Raw genomic sequence first — 13,498 nt, forward strand, 5'->3', positions numbered from 1 at the left:
TAATCTTTAATTTTACATCATTAAAGTGTTGTTATAAATATGTTGATTTTTAAGAATCCAAAGATGTTTCTTATTTCTTGAGACAGGGTCTTGCTCTGTCACTGAGGCTGGAATGTAGCAGCATGCCCCTGGCTCATTGCAGGTTCAAGCTCCTGGGCTCCAGTGAGGCTCTGCCTCAGCCTTCTGAGTATCTGTGACTACAGGCACATACCACCATATCTGACAATTTTTTTTTTTTTTTTTTAATTTTTAAGAGACAGGACCCTGCTATATTGCCCAGGCCGGTCTTGAACTCCTGACCTCAAGCAGTCCTCCCATTTTGACCTCCCAAAGTGGCAGGATTAGAGCTGTGTCTTTTTAAAATTTTCAATGCAACTTGAAGGGTACTGATTAGATCCACTGCAGTTTAGAAAATTTTAAAGTTAATGAGCTTATGACAAAATGTTCATCTTCACTAAAAAAGAAATACAGCATAGAAGATGAAGTCTTTTTCTCACCTGTCAGACTGATTAAAGTTTAAAAATGGTGATATTAAATAAATGTTGGCAAGGATGTGGAAGGATGAGTACTTCTTTGAACTTCTAAGAGAAATGTACATTTATATGACCTCTCTGATGATAATTTTGTCTCTGTACATCAAGCACTTTTACACTGTTTGACCCACTATTGTTGCTTCTAGGGTTTTCATTCCTAAAAACTATTGGAAATTCAAACAAAAAACAATGTAGGAAGGTGTTTGCAATCCCGCATTTATAATGCTGAGGAATTAAAAACATTCTAACAATAAGAGTGTTTCACCTCTACCATTTTCCAATTACAAAATACCATACAATTATTAAAATGGTGGTTATGAAAAAGATTTCACTACAGAGGAAAAATTTACATGTTTGAAGTGGGCACTATTCCAATATGATACATATGCCTCTCATCTCACTGTTATTTTCAAATACACCCAAGTGACCAAGTTCAGTGGTTTACGCATGTAATCCCAGCACTTTGGGAGGCCAAGGTGGGAGGATTGAGTGACAGCAAGACTGTATCTCCAAAAAAAAAAACCAAAACATACATGGTCAGAAATGTTCCAGAATGTGAAAATAACTATTTCTTGGTGGTGGTTTTATGAGAGACTGTTGTCTTCTTTATATTTCTTCTATTTTTCAAAATTTGAGTGGGAAAGCTTTCTGGGTGTGTGAAAGCAAGTATGATCTTTGTAGCTTCATTCTGGGCTTAACCTAAGGCTTTCCAGACCCTAGACAGGCACCTCAGATTCCCAAAGAGTATTCAAAATCACTCTGTCTCAAAGACTAGTTGTTTCATAATTGGGTGAAAAAGTATTATTTTTTAATTTGTTTCCCTGCTTACTGTTTAGATAAAAATTTTGATGATGAAGATTCTGTGGATGGTAACAGACCTTCCTCTGCTAGTTCTACGTCATCCAAGGCTCCACCAAGTTCTCGGAGAAACGTCGGAATGGGAACCACCCGCCGGCTTGGTTCATCCACCCTTGGATCCAAGTCTTCAGGTTAGTCTAAGCCCTGTCTCGGGTCAGCTGTCCCCACTTTTAAAACCAGAGGTGCAAGTACTTGCCTATGATGGCCCTCAGAAGTGTTACAGTCCCCATATGCATCAGGTTCCTGCTTGCTGTTCTTTAATGGAATTAGCATTGTAATACTGATGCTCATGAGCTGGTGAGTTGTAAATGTGAGCTACTGTGTTGACTTTTGCCACATTCTGGTAAGGTGGAGCCTGTCAGAGAAGGAAGCCAGCACAGAGGAAAGCATAACTCAGAGATAAGAGCAAAAGCGGGCACCCTCATGGCATTATTTAGTTATCTGGATCCAATACTGCCTGAAACCATAATTTCTATTTAACAAGACAGAGACTAATCCAGAAGTCACACTGTATCTCCTGTCTTTAAAATATGTCTGTGGACTGGCCCCTGGGTGTTGGGGTGTGTGTGCATGCTCTGCGTGCAGGATCGGGCTGTGGGTGGTGGAGACCAGCCATCTCTGCGCCAGTTCCCAGTGAGCCATGGTGAGGTGGCAGCTATTGGTGTGTCTGTTGGATGTCGGCCTGAGGTGGAGCTGGGCCAGCAGGAGGTAGCTCTGTGGGAGTGGAAGGCCTGTATTTCTCTACCTGGACCGTAGGCTCCTCATGCGGGGAGGGTAGAGCTCAAGACCTCAAAGACAATCTGTAGAAAGCTGGTTAGCAGCAGTCCCACAGAAGAGTGACCAGACTTTTAAAAGAAAACCAAATAGAAAACAGCAACAACAAAAAAACCCATCCAAAGGACCACAACCTCAAAGATCAAAGGTAGGCCCACAAAGATGAGAAAGAGTCAACACAAAAGTGCTGAAAACTCAAAAAGCCAGAGTGCCCCTCTTCCTTCAGATGACCACAACCACTCTCCATCAACGGCTCAGAACTAGGCTGAGACTGAGATGGCTGAAATGACAGAAGTAGACCTCAGAATGTGGATAATAATGAACTTCACTGAGCTAAAGGAACATAGGATTGGGGTTAGGATTAGGGTATTCTCATAGGAAGAGAGGAAGTCAAACTATCTTTATTTGCAGATGACATGATCCTATATGTAGAAAACCCTATTGTCTCAACCCAAAAGCTTCTTAAGCTGATAAACAACTTCAGCAAAGCCTCATGATACAAAATCAGTGTGCAAATATTACTAGCATTCCTATACGTCAACGTCAGGCAAGCAGAGAGCCAAATCATGAATGAATTCCCAATCACAATGGCCATGATTTGGAATACAGCTAAAGGGAAGTGAAGGACTTCCTCACGGAGCACTACAAACCACTGCTCAAAGAAGTCAGAGCTGATACAAACAAATGGAAAAACAGTCTGTGTCCGTGGATAGGAAGAATTAATATTATGAAAATGACCATACTGCCCAAAGAAATTTATAGATTAAATGCTATTTCCATTAAACTGACATTGACATTCTTCACAGAATTAGAAGAGAAACTATCTTAAAATTCATATGGAACCAAATAAGAGCTCGTATAGCCAAGACAATCCTAAGCACAAAGAACAAAGCTGGATGCATCTCGCTATTCAACTTTATATTACAAGCTTACTTTAACCAAATCAGGATGATACTGGTACGAGAACAGACACATAGACCAATGCAATAGAATAGAGAAGCCAGAAATAAAGACTCCACACCTGCAACCATCTGATCTTCGACAAACCTGGCAAAAACAAACAATGGGGAAAGAATTCCCTGTTTAATAAATGGTGCTGGGAGAACTGGGTAGCCATATGCAGAAAATTGAAACCAGACCACTTCCTTACACACTATACAAAAACCAATACAAGATGCATAAAAGACTTAAATGTAAAACTCAAAACTATAAAACCCTAGAGGAAAATCTAGGTAGTACCATTCAGGACATAGGCATGGGCAAAGATTTCATGATGAAGATGCCAAAAGCAATTGCAACAAAAGCAAACATTGAGAACTGGATCAATTAAACCAAAGAAACTGTCATCAGAGCGGACACGCAGCCTACAGAATGGAAGAAAATTTTTGCAATCTGTCCATCTGACAAAGGCCTAGCATCCAGAATCTACAAGGACCTTAAATTTACAAGATTAAAAAAAAAGCATTAAAAAGTAGGCAAAGAACATGAGCAGACACTTACAAAAAGAAGGCATACATGTGGCCAACAAACATATGAAAGAAAGCTCAATACCATTTATTATTAGAGAAACGCAAATCAAAACCACAATGAGATACCATCTCACACCAGTCAGAATGGCTATTACTAAAAAGTCAGAAAAACAACATGCTGGCAAGTTTGTGGAGAAAAAGGAACACGTTTACACTATTGGTGAGAGTCCAAATTAGTTCAACCATTGTGGAAGACAGTGTGGCAATTCCTCAGAGACCTAGAGGCAGAAATACCATTTGACCCAGCAATCGCATTACTGGGTATATACCCAAAGGAATATAAATCATTCTGTTATAAAGATACATGCATGTACATGTTCGTCACAACACTATTCACAATAGCGAAGACATGGAATCAACCTAAATGCCCATCAATGAGAGACTGGATAAAAAAAAATGTGGTACATATATACCGTGGAATACTATGCATTCATAAAAAGGAACAAGATCGTGTCTTTTGCTAGGGACATGGGTGGAGCTGGAGGCCATTATCCTCAGCAAAGTAACACAGGAACAGAAAACCACATACTGCACGTTCTCACTTGTAAGTGGGAGCTGAATGATGAGACCACATGGATACATGGGCAGGAAAAACACACACTGGGACCTGTTGCAGGGTTTGGGGCGGGAGGATGGAGAACATCAGGAACAATAGCTAACGGATGCTGGGCCTAATACCTAGGTGATGGGATGATCTGCAAACCAACATGGCACACGTTTACCTGTGTAACAAACCTGCACATCCTGCGCATGTACCCTGAACTTAAAATAAAAGTTGGAAATGAAAAGAAATAAGATAAAATATATTTTGTTCTTACAAGTAACATGGTTCCTTGTGAGACCAGTATGGATGTTGCCTTAAATAAATTTTAGGAGATTTCTCTCATAAATTCTTCCTTTCACCCCTAATGTAGGCAGTTTAACTAGTTGTTATATACAATTCTCATTTTCTCTCAAATTTTACATTTACATGCAAATTTCCTCTGAAATTTACTTCAGAAAAATTGTGTAGCTGCTGCTTTTAGAACCATTTTCACTGATAGCTGTGAGCTTTTGAGCTGCTGTTGGTGGTGGGGGAGTGGTGGGTGGGGAATCCCACGAACCAAAAAAATGAAGCTGAATGGGCCAAGTAAAAGTTGTACTCATGATTAGCATTAAAATGCTGTCTCCTACCTCCTTGAGAAGTTTGGAAATAAAGTTAAAAAAAAAAAAAAAAATCCTGTCTCCTGATGGCCTCTCCTGAATTCTGAACTAGCCCTAGAATATTGGTATCTTGACCAGACCAGTGTGGCACCACTCTGCCCCCTGACCCCAGCATCTGTTTGTGATAGAGGAGCTGCAGGGATGTTAATTGTGATTATTTCTAGTTCTTTCTAATAATTTTTTGGTATGTTTTAAAACATTTTTTTTGTTACTGAGTTTAAATTCATATAACATAAAATTAGCCATTTTAAAGGGAATGTTTGCAGTGTTTCATCTACCTTGTAGCATATAGCACTACTTTGTTCGTTTTAATGCCTGAACAATCTTTCTCATCTTTTTTCTTGATCTATTGTTAGGTAGTTATCAGCTGCACCAACAAGGCTTAGAAAATTGCTATATGATCAGACTGGTGCTTTCCCTCCAATCCCGGATCCATATCCCTTCCAGAAGTCCCTGCTGTGTAGATTATGCACATATCAGCCCTGTCTTCCCATGTTGTTTAATGCCATAGTTGTGAATTACCTGGTTAGCTCCTCCTCATCAGATACCTTAGGCTTAGGGACTGCTGTTGGCCTTTGAATACTCTGGTATGTGTGGGTACATGGTGTAGGGCCTTATGCAAAGGAGGCATCCAGGGCCTGTCTGCTCAGTGGGGTCCAGTTTTTATGCTAAAACAGACACACAGCACCACATCACAGTGAGTGACTATCGTCCTTTATAGTGGTTAGCTTTTCCACAGTGTGAGTGATCTTCAGCAAGAGTGATGACACACATTTACTGCTACCTGGGATTGTCTTTAAAGCCCCTTTCTCTCTGGATAGTCCTTCAGGACCCGGAGCACCATATACATGTCTGGTAAGCAGGTCTTAGAAAAGCAGTCATGTTAAATCATTAATGGGGGTTATGAAGATGACTGTAGACACCAATTTTTAAAATGTAAAAAAATAATCTGATAAAGCATCACTTGATATTCTTGCATAAAGGGGAGCTCATATTAGCAAAAAGAAATACTTTCTTTAAATACTTTTAAGTACTGTATACAAAAGTATCTTAGGATAACTTTGTAGGAGAAACTTATAACTGATTCTTAAGTGAAAAAAATGACAGTTATGAGTTCAAGGAAATAGAACTGTTTTCAAACTAATATAAAGTTAAATCTTAAATTATTTAGGACTTGTTTGAATATTCACAAATGTGTTATGCTGGATTATTGTTAATATTGTTATTATGCTGTAATAATTTTTTTCCCTGAAGAATTAAATTTTCTGCTTGATCCATTTATTAGGAATTTTTCAAAAGACTTGTGTATTACTACAATATCTAAATCCTTTAACACTCATACTCTACCTGCCTAAACAGGTAGTCTAAGTGACCTTAAGCTAATGTATATAGCATTGTGGAATTACTGTATTTCATCTTGATATGAAGTCAGTAATGTTTGTCAATTTCATGTCCCTCCAAAGTTCTATGAAACCTTTTTTTAAAAGTTCTAAATCTGGCCGGGTGTGGTGGCTCACACCTGTAATCCCAGCACTTTGGGAGGCCGAGGCGGGTGGATCATGAGGTCAAGAGATCGAGACCATCCTGGTCAACATGGTGAAACCCCGTCTCTACAAAAATTACAAAAAATTAGCTGGGCATGGTGGCGTGTGCCTGTAATCCCGCTACTCGGGAGGCTGAGGCAGGAGAATTGCCTGAACCCAGGAGGCGGAGGTTGCGGTGAGCCGAGATCGTGCCATTGCACTCCAGCCTGGGTAACAAGAGTGAAACTCCATGTCAAAAAAAAAAAAAAGTTCTAAATCTTCCAAAATCTAATTCTGACTGTGTATGTTTAGACTTCTTCAGTGTATGTATTATACACATTGTTTCATATTGTTTACATTTTAAAAATTCTTCTTTTATAGCTGCAAAAGAAGGAGCTGGTGCTGTTGATGAAGAGGATTTTATTAAAGCATTTGATGATGTACCTGTAGTACAGGTCAGTGAGGATATTTGAGTGTGATTACAAACAAGGGTAGATTTATTCTTCAAACTTTATTTTTCAAGTATGCCTATGCAATGTTCTTTACTAGGTCAGATAATTTTATCTATTAACACTACAGGATATCTGAGGTGCAGACTAGAAAATGTTGGAGCAAAAATCAGGCACAAGATGATCTTTCAGTGAGAACAGGAAAGACATTGGTTGTTCCGTTATTAAGTTTATGGATCAGGTCACATAAAAGAGAAAGAAATAGATGATGCTAAATTAGAGAATGAAAATGTATATTTATTCAGGGATTTTTCTTAGAAAAATTCATAAAATTGAAAGATTTGGGTGTCTGAAAAGTTGTAGAGAATGGTTTTATAAGAACTAAGTTTATACCTTCTTTGATGCTTTACTTTAAGTACCTAACAGATGAAGATTATTTATAAAAATTGGAATACAGCCACAAGCTTTTGACTGCTTTTTGCCTTAGTATTGTCTGTTACTGTTTGAGACTAATACTTTTTCTCAGCCTACACTGACTGTGTGCTGGATTCCTGTGGCACTTAGTGTCTGCTATGTACAACTCTCTTTGCCACCTTGGTTGCCATGTGTGTAAAAAAGCAGGTAACAAGACTCTCAGTGGCCTAGGCAACATGGTGAAACCTCATCTCTACAGAAAGTACAAAAATTATCCGTGGTGGCATGCACCTATTAGAGGTCTAGCTACTGGGGAGAGTGAGGTGGGAGGCGCTCTTGAACTTGGGAGGTGGCGTTTGTTGTAAGCTGAGATTGCACCACTGAAATCCAACCTGGGCGACAGACCCAGTCTCCTAAAAAAAAAGAATCTTGGGTTCAGGTTTATCCTTAGGTACTTGACCTGACCTTCCTGGCATACGTACATCAAGATTGATTATACCCTATACTTTACCTGTTTTCTAAGTAAGATGTGGGATAAATGAGGAAGAAGATTTTGAAAGTGTCTAAAATTATAGGTATAGTGTCATGCTAAAAATAATACTGAGTAATAAATGACTTATGTATCACTGACTGTTTGTCAGTAGGCTCCTTTCTCCTTTGTACATGAAATCATCTGTGAAGTTTATCGTAAAGCTATGTTTGAGGCAGGGTTATTCACATATGGAAACAAATCTTGTGGGTACGCATTTATAGTGAGAAAGATCCTCGTTATAAGACAAGACTTTTCAGATATTTTCTCATAGATATTTCTTAAAAATGAAATACCTTTTATTATATGTAATGCTCTTGACTTCATGTAATTAAGAAATAATTTGTTTATTCTACATGTTTTTATATTGATTGTAAATTAATTTTGCTTACAGATTTATTCCAGCCGAGACCTTGAGGAATCCATAAACAAAATCAGGGAAATATTATCTGATGACAAGCATGATTGGGAGCAAAGAGTAAATGCTGTAAGCCGTTGACTTCATGTGATTACATTTTCATAAGATTTATTTAAATATCTCAAATACTTTGTTATAAAATCAGGGGACAGCTCTAATGAATTTTAAATAGCGTATATTTTAAATACAAATTATCATATTTATACTTCAGCTTTTTAGTAGAGTATCTCCTTCTGTTTTTTATTTTGAAAACACACCAACTTACACTTTTATGAATCACCTAGTCTTTTAACAAAGACCTAACTGTGAAATATAGGGCGACAGCCTCCACTCTCACCTTAGTAGAGATTTTATTCTGTGATTGTTTGCCTTTAAAGTGGCTTTTTCATGGCATTTTTAGTGCATGTCCCCCAGTATTCTTTTCTTTCTTCATATCACTTGCTAGAAAGTCATGTCTCCTTTATTTTATTTTTTTATTTTTTTTATTTTTATTTATTTATTTATTTATTTTTGAGACGGAGTTTCACTCTTGTTACCCAGGCTGGAGTGCAATGGCGCGATCTCGGCTCACCGCAACCTCCGCCTCCTGGGTTCAGGCAATTCTCCTGCCTCAGCCTCCTGAGTAACTGGGACTACAGGCATGCACCACCATGCCCAGCTGATTTTTTGTATTTTTAGTAGAGACGGGGCTTCACCATGTTGACCAGGATGGTCTCGATCTCTTGACCTCATGATCCACCTGCCTCGGCCTCCCAAAGTGCTGGGATTACAGGCTTGAGCCACCGCGCCTGGCCGTCTCCTTTATTTTTAAAAGTAGATTAGGCTGGGCAGGTGGCTCACGCCTGTAATCTCAGCACTTTGGGAGGCGGAGGCAGGCAGATCACCTGAGGTCAGGAGTTCAAGACCAGCCTGGCCAACATTGTGAAACCCTGTCTTTTTTTTTTTTTTTTTTAAAAAGTAGATTAATAGAAAGTGGGGTGGGGATTAAAGTGAGGGTGTGTCATATCTGAGAAGGCTATTTTCTGTTGGTTGGCTGGCAAGAATAGAGGTGATACAATTGATATGGTATTGTACTTAAAATTCAGACCAGACAGTTAATGGTGCAGTGCAGGATAATAAAGAAATTATTCTGCAGGAATGCTTCTTCCTTTGATCATTTAAATAAATGGCAGTAGAAGTGGGGTGTGGAGGGAGGTAAGCTTGGGAGGGGCTTTTCACAAGCCAAAAGTTTTTAGTTATTTATCATTAGTGTTGTAGGATCTGTAAATACTTTTAAGATATTTCAAATGAAAAAAATCCTTTTTTTTTTTTTTTTCCAGAAATTGCAGTATGTGTATCACAAATACTCTAGTTAAAAATTATTTAATCTTATTTGTGATATGTAGATTTGTTCATTGTATTAGCTAATATTTAACTGCTGAATTCTCTTGGGAAGACTTTCTAATCAGTTGAACTTTAACTGTTTAGAGTTGATAAAAGTTTATCTCTTTATGTTTGATGGGTTCTGTTGTTTTGTATATTCTGTGATTTTTTTTTTCTGTTGTTTTGTATATTCTGTGTTAGAATTATTTTCAGTTTCTCCGAATTTTCTCTATCCCATTAGCTAAAAAAGATTAGATCTTTACTTTTGGCTGGTGCTGCTGAGTATGATAACTTCTTTCAACATTTGCGTCTTTTGGATGGAGCCTTTAAACTCTCTGCTAAGGATCTGCGGTCTCAGGTAGTGCGGGAGGCTTGTATCACGTTGGGGTAAGGACTGCGATGCTCCATATTCTCACCATAAAGTATTATTATCACCATAGAACTTCAGAGATGTCTCCTTAAGCATGTGAGCTGGGTCTCTTTCATGTAACTTCTGACTAGTCTCCAAGACCCATTCCAGTTAACACTTCTTTCAGTACTTTTACAATATTTTTTGCTCAATTATGTGAAATGTGACAGATTTTAAATTTTATTTTATTCAGTGGCATAGCTCTGAAGCCTTTATTTCAAACTTTGAAGCAGTTGTTAATATGGAAAAATGAAATTCTGTAAAATTCTGTTTCTCTGATTTTTCATTAGTTTTGCTGACAGGCAATAGCATGGTTATAAGAATGTTTGTTCCTAGCAGAGTATTTAGTTATAAAGTTAAAAGCATTTACTGCAATAAAATTTTTCCTAGTGATACATGTACTAGTGATCAAAGCTAATAAAACTTTGTGTTGGGATGTATGTCAAAATATCAGAGCAGCAGCAGTAAGAGGAGGCATTGCAGCTGTTTAAAGTTTTGGCTGCAGTTCAGATTTTGAAGCCTGAATATTTTATGTTAAGATAAACAACAAAAGAAAAAAAGCAGCCAGGGGCACTTCTTCATATTTGTGTTTTGTTAATATGTGATCAGTTTGTTTGTTTGCTAGGCTAAGAGTAGTTGGGGCAGGTGAGTTGGCATGTGCCTGGACTCCCAGCTACTTGGAAGGCTGCAGTGGGAGGATTGCTGGAGCCCAGGAGGAAGTTCATCATGGGCCGCATAGTGAGATCCTGCCTCTAGAAGACAAACAAAAGCCTTCACAAAGAGTAGTTGGATTTTTTTTTTTTTTAATAAAAATGAAACATTTAGGCTAAGAACTATTTGCCAAGTTCTCAGCATGCACATCGGAAGTCTTATACCCTTGTCCTTTATTCCTAGATGACTTTAAATGAAGGCTCTAGATGTTAAGTGGTTTATATCTTCACTGTTTCTAAGAAAAATAACTACAGTCCACTATCCATTTTGTGTTTTAGGCATCTGTCATCAGTTCTGGGGAATAAGTTTGACCATGGAGCTGAAGCCATTATGCCAACTATATTTAATTTAATTCCAAACAGTGCCAAAATTATGGCCACGTCTGGTGTTGTAGCTGTTAGGTTAATTATTCGGGTAAGTATGTTATAGGCCATACATGAAATAAGCCAGTGGTAAATACTGATGGTTGATAAATATTAGAGGCATTTTTGTTAGCATAATTATATTGAGTGAATGTATTAGCATAATTATATTGGAATTTTGTATTTATATTTTTTCTCTACTTAATTGTAGCATATGAGTTTTTTATAACTCATAATGTGAATTATGGATGTGTTATAAAGTTAATGAGGTATTGTTAACTCACTATTGGTTTAAAGTATTTGAACATTCAGTGTCTGCTTCTGAGTTCGTATTGTATCCTTGTTACTCAGGTATTACTCTTAGTCTTACCTCCTTAATCCTAGTCCTTCCATTTTAGGTATTTGTGCTTGTGGTTTTGCTGTTCACCCAAAAGTTTAATTAATCGCACGTAAGCACAGAAACAAAATGTTTTATTTGGTTAGGTTTTCTAGGCACTTATTTAAATTTATTTAATTATCCAAGTAATTTATACACAAGTTTTTAACAAAATCTAGTTCACAAAGGCTTAAAATGGTTTTTCATATTACCTCCCTACCATTTTCAAGTCATTTTTGCCTGGAGGCAGCTCTTGAAACCTTGAGGCTTGATGATGTTGTTTTAAATATATCCAGAATATTCTTGATTATTTTGGTTATTTATTTTGTATTATTTTTAGTTCTTACTGGTCTTACTTGCACTGCCTACTTAAACTGTTAACCCCAAGGTCATTACTGGACATTTCCATCGAAACAGTATCAAAATATATTGGTCTGATGATTCCTTTTAAACCCACTCAGATCTCTACAGCTGAGATAATTTAGACCTCGTACTAATGATTGTTTTAGGCTTATCTTCATGTCATTATGTTGCCTGTTCTTAACTCTGTAAATTTTCTGATGGCTTTTGACAATATTCAGTAAATTCATTTTTCCTTTTAAAATCATTGACATTCTAATCTGACGTATATGTCCTATAAGTAGGTTACTTAAGGAAGTGATTCTCTTAGTTTTGTTTTTGTATTTGCAAGTGTTCACCTCTGTTTTTTGTTGTTCTTCACAGCACACACACATCCCTAGGTTAATACCTGTCATAACAAGCAACTGTACCTCTAAGTCCGTCGCAGTTAGAAGGTAAATTTTAAAGGGTTTTCTCATTGTTTTTAAATTGTTTAAAAACAAAACAAATTCCACATCTTCTGTGGATAAAATTTCATGTTTAAAATGCTTAGTATTACTTAAAATCGTTGTAATAAATGACTTTGAGTTGAAGAATCAAGATCTATTTTGGGAAATGAATTTGGACAACTTATATTGTGTTTCTATATTTCTGTGTCTGTGTGAGAGAGAGTAAGTTTGGGGGTTAGTGGCAGAAGGAGAGGGGGAGAGGACCCTCTGTACATTTTTTTCCTGAGATTCTACCATTGCCATCGGTCTGCCTTATTCCCTGAATAAAGGCAGTAACTGCATGCAAGAAATAATTATCATAAATATCAATGGCAGTAGTTTCATATTAACATAGGTAAGGGGAAGGTATGTGTTGTTTGCATCTTCTGTTAGCGATTTCTGGGATTCTGAATCTTCACTGTCACTTGGTTCCACGCAGTTGTGGGAGATATACACAGAAGACACAGGCAGATACAATCTGGGAAACTAGCTAGGGGTTTGTTCCCAAGTCCCTGTCATATGCATGTGTCCTGGTGAGCTGCCCTAAACTACATGTGAGGAATGAGGACTCTGTTCTTTTAGCCCAGACCAGTGATTTGAGAGTTTTAAGAGTCTATTAAAATCTATGGACCCTCTTCTCAGCAAGTGGTAAATATACAGAATAGTATTGTATAGGTTTTCAGAGAATTCTTGAATACCACTAAAGCTTTTCCAGTAGACTGTATTGAGAGTCTTAAAGGATAATTACTGGCAGGCTTGGGCAACCTCTTGGCCCCATTCCCTTAGTTGTGTTTCTTGATCCTAGTCCTGTGAAAGAGTCCTTCACTCTAAGGTTTAGAGGCCAGATGACCTTTGCCAGCTGTTTGCCTTTTTTCCTGGGGTGTCATGTTGATCCTGCTAGGTTTCTGTGGGTACAAGACCCTCTGAAGCAAGAAGCAGTCCTGTATTTGTCATTTTAAAATATATTTTATTTTTTTTATTTTTAACAAATTAGCCACAGACCATCTTTTTAAGAATGTTCTTCCTTCCTTTCTTCTTTTCCTTCTTTTCTTTTCTTTTTTTCTTTCTTTTCTTTTCTTTTTTTTTTTTTGAGACAAGTATCGATATTGTTGCCTAGGCTGGAGCGCAATGATGCGATCTCGGCTCACTTCAACCTCCGCCCCCTAAGTTCAAGTGATTGTCCTGCCTCAGCCTCCTGAGTAGCTGAGATTACAGATGCCT

General features: G+C 37.7%; 1 protein-coding gene across 27 annotated transcripts in view; it reads left to right on the forward strand.

Moving 5' to 3' along the window:
• CLASP1 (cytoplasmic linker associated protein 1) overlaps positions 1-13,498 on the forward strand; it is a 246,053-nt gene that overhangs the window by 119,017 nt on the left and 113,538 nt on the right. For all 27 annotated transcript variants that reach the window (XM_032250581.1, XM_032250582.1, XM_032250585.1 and 24 more), the window contains exons 8-13: positions 1,370-1,522; positions 6,802-6,875; positions 8,207-8,299; positions 9,834-9,979; positions 10,991-11,126; positions 12,174-12,244. In XM_032250581.1, coding sequence (XP_032106472.1) covers positions 1,370-1,522; positions 6,802-6,875; positions 8,207-8,299; positions 9,834-9,979; positions 10,991-11,126; positions 12,174-12,244 — 673 coding nt within the window. The remainder of the gene's footprint in view (positions 1-1,369; positions 1,523-6,801; positions 6,876-8,206; positions 8,300-9,833; positions 9,980-10,990; positions 11,127-12,173; positions 12,245-13,498) is intronic.

Source organism: Sapajus apella, unplaced genomic scaffold (genome assembly GCF_009761245.1).
Source record: "Sapajus apella isolate SASKATOON/1434 unplaced genomic scaffold, GSC_monkey_1.0 scaffold72, whole genome shotgun sequence".
In the NCBI taxonomy this organism is placed as follows: domain Eukaryota; kingdom Metazoa; phylum Chordata; class Mammalia; order Primates; family Cebidae; genus Sapajus; species Sapajus apella.